Here is a 3,038-nt window from a genome sequence, read left to right on the forward strand (position 1 = left end):
AAGTAAACAACTCATATTAATTAAAGCTTGGTAAGAGTTGTGTGGGTTGAGCTATGACCCAAATTTTAGCCCATCTTGAACCAGCCCAAGTAACTTTTGTGTGGATCATTTATTGACTCTGACCTGCCCAAAGTCAGGCTAAACTCGCCCATTTGACTCATATTAGTTCTAAAATTTTTAATGTGATATGTCATAATTTGCTTATTGTGTACCTGCGATAGGGATATTCTCTTTGAGTACACAAACCAAGTGATGAAACTAGCAAACACTCTATTTGAACTAGTGTCAGAGGCTCTTGATCTCAAACCAAATCACCTCAAGGATATGGGTTGTACCGAGGGGCTTTTTGCTATAGGCCATTATTATCCAGCATGCCCGCAACCAGAACTTACCCTAGGCACCAGTAAGCATGCTGATAGCAGCTTCCTCACTGTGCTTCTCCAAGACAATATTGGCGGCCTCCAAGTTGTACATCAAAACCATTGGGTAAATGTTCCCCCTACTCCAGGAGCTCTCGTTGTCAATATTAGTGATCTTCTTCAGGCAAGTGTTACATTTCTTTAATCCCTCACGTTATCAGCATAACATAAGTTTTGTATGATTATAAACAAAAATAACCACAACCCTAGAACGTGAAGTTTAGCTCCACATAGACATGGTAGCAAAACAATAAATCATACAAAGAAACATAAAAATTACTAAGTTTGGTGGAAGAAAAGATGAAACCCGGCCTCCACGGCGGCTCTGTGCTTGTGTTTTCCTCTCAAAAACGCCCTCCTCCTTCAAAATACCATTTTTCCATGTATATATACCAAGTAGGGTTGGGACCAAACAATTATACCCTCTCCAATATGAAAAAGGACACTTTTCCTGGGTTTGACTAGCGCGATCGCGCTAGTGGCCCAGTGTTCTGCCTGACGAGCGCGACCTGAGCGCGATCGCGCTATTGACGCGCATATTTCACCCTGTTCCGTTTCGAATTTGGAAAAATGTAAACCATGAAAGTTGTAGCCCTTTGAGTTAGCTTTCCAACCATATATTGTGGATCCCAAATGGAGTTCTGAGAAAAAAGTTATGTCTACTTTACTAGACAGTGCACAATATGCCTACTGGAGTCTTCGCTCGCTCTAACTATCATCCGTTGACCCCCAAACACGATCCCGGCTTAATTCCTTGAACTTTTACTCAGACTTCAAAGCTCCAAATCACTTGAATTCATTCCATATCATCTACATAGCTCAGAATCACTCCTACAAGGCATAAAACACACAGTTAGTGCAAAACACTAGCGATTAAAGCGCAAACTCAACTAAAGTGCAGTAAATTAGAGTGTAGTAATCGACTAAAATACGTAATTATAGCCTATCATCAACACCCCACACTTAAACGTTGCTCATCCTCGAGTCAACCAAAAATTTACTCTATCTATGAGCACTTAACATATTCGAAGCACACTACACCAATGATTATGGTTGATAGCAACAATTAAACTCTAGCATATGCAATCATCATACACTTCCATTTACTTATGTTATTATTCAAAAATATTCAAATAAAGACAATATGCTCACAACAATCCTAGCCTCAAAAACCGACTCAATGTCACAATGCACTCATGGCTTGAACACCCAACATCCTAGAGAAGTCTAATAATGTTACCTATCCTTCGTGAAACCATGCGCCCTCACAACCAAAGCAAAGAAAGTAAAATCAATCCACACTTTCGAATCTCATGCTCACATATATCAAAGAAAATCGCTCACCCTCACAAAAGAAGTCACATGCATGTAATTGGTACCACAGGCTTGCCCTTAATGTAAATCTCTACTAATGTAGGCTCGCTCGATCTAAAATCAATTAGGTCTTTTTCATGGTTGTAATGTGGGCTAAGAGACGGGTAGGATATATTTAGGAATAGTGACTAACCCTCCTAAGCACTTTAACACATCACATAATCAACGTTAAGCGCAAATTCTTCAACACCACTTCAATTTTACAAATAATATCACCCCAAAAATGCTCCATTCTTCTTTAAGCACTACATTAATTCATACCCACTAGCAAGAACAAGACAACAATTTATTCATATCTATTTTTTTTTCTTTTTTTTTTCTTTTTTTTCCAGATTATTCTTTTTTTTTTCAATTTCCGCTAGTGGTGTATTATTTTAAAAAAACAAGTAAACATTTCTTCCTTTTGTTGGTTCCACTCAAAAGCCACCCCACACTTCGTTCCTTCTTACTTCTTTTAGTGTTCAGCTCACAATTAAAGTGCTTTAAGAGGAAAAGGGATCAAAACAATGTCAATTTAAGAACAAAAAGGGTATATGCTTGTAATGTGGGGGCCAAATAAAAGTCTATAGGCTCAAAAGGGTTGACTAGGGATAAATTTTATTTGTGGTAAGCAATTGAGCTCAAAAAGATCAAAGAAAGCCTAAAATCATTTCTCAAACCGAGCATCACCTAAAATTTCGCTTCAACTCACATACCGGGCAAGTTCTAGACACAAGTACAATACATGGACTACACAAAAATCTCGCCACACATGGCACATGCCTCACTGAGGATGATCCCATTCCGATCCCCAAACAATGTAAGTATTTACGGAGCCACGAGATATTAAGCATTAAGCACAAAGTAAACATAAGTCAAGAAAACGAGAAATAGGCATCACAAAACATGCTATCCAACTAAGCAAGACATCATTAACATTTTATAGCATATAGGGAAGATACTACGTATGCCAAAGCCTAAATATGCTACTATCAAACAAGTCAAGGGCTCCTAGGTGTATCACATCTTTCTTCCTCCATTTTTCCTAAGTCCAACTCTAAAAAGAATAAAAGAAAAAAAAAATTACTACCCGGTTCAAACTACATCCCATGGAAAAGAACCGAGGCACAAAGAAAAATCACGGGGGATTATTACTACCTAAAGAAAGCTAAAAGACATATTTTGTGTTTTTGTTTAGACTTTAATCCCTCAAGAAAGCTGTCCAAAAAAATCCAATCATCAGGAAAAAGTCCAAATTTTTACTCG

General features: G+C 38.0%; 1 protein-coding gene across 1 annotated transcript in view; it reads left to right on the plus strand.

Annotated features, from left to right (window-relative positions):
* The first annotated feature begins 252 nt into the window (after positions 1 to 252).
* LOC109216757 (1-aminocyclopropane-1-carboxylate oxidase homolog 1-like) overlaps positions 253 to 3,038 on the plus strand; it is a 6,734-nt gene continuing 3,948 nt past the window's right edge. The window contains exon 1 of the mRNA XM_019380938.1: positions 253 to 543. Coding sequence (XP_019236483.1) covers positions 253 to 543 — 291 coding nt within the window. The remainder of the gene's footprint in view (positions 544 to 3,038) is intronic.

This window comes from Nicotiana attenuata, unplaced genomic scaffold, assembly GCF_001879085.1.
Source record: "Nicotiana attenuata strain UT unplaced genomic scaffold, NIATTr2, whole genome shotgun sequence".
NCBI classification, from domain to species: Eukaryota; Viridiplantae; Streptophyta; class Magnoliopsida; order Solanales; family Solanaceae; genus Nicotiana; species Nicotiana attenuata.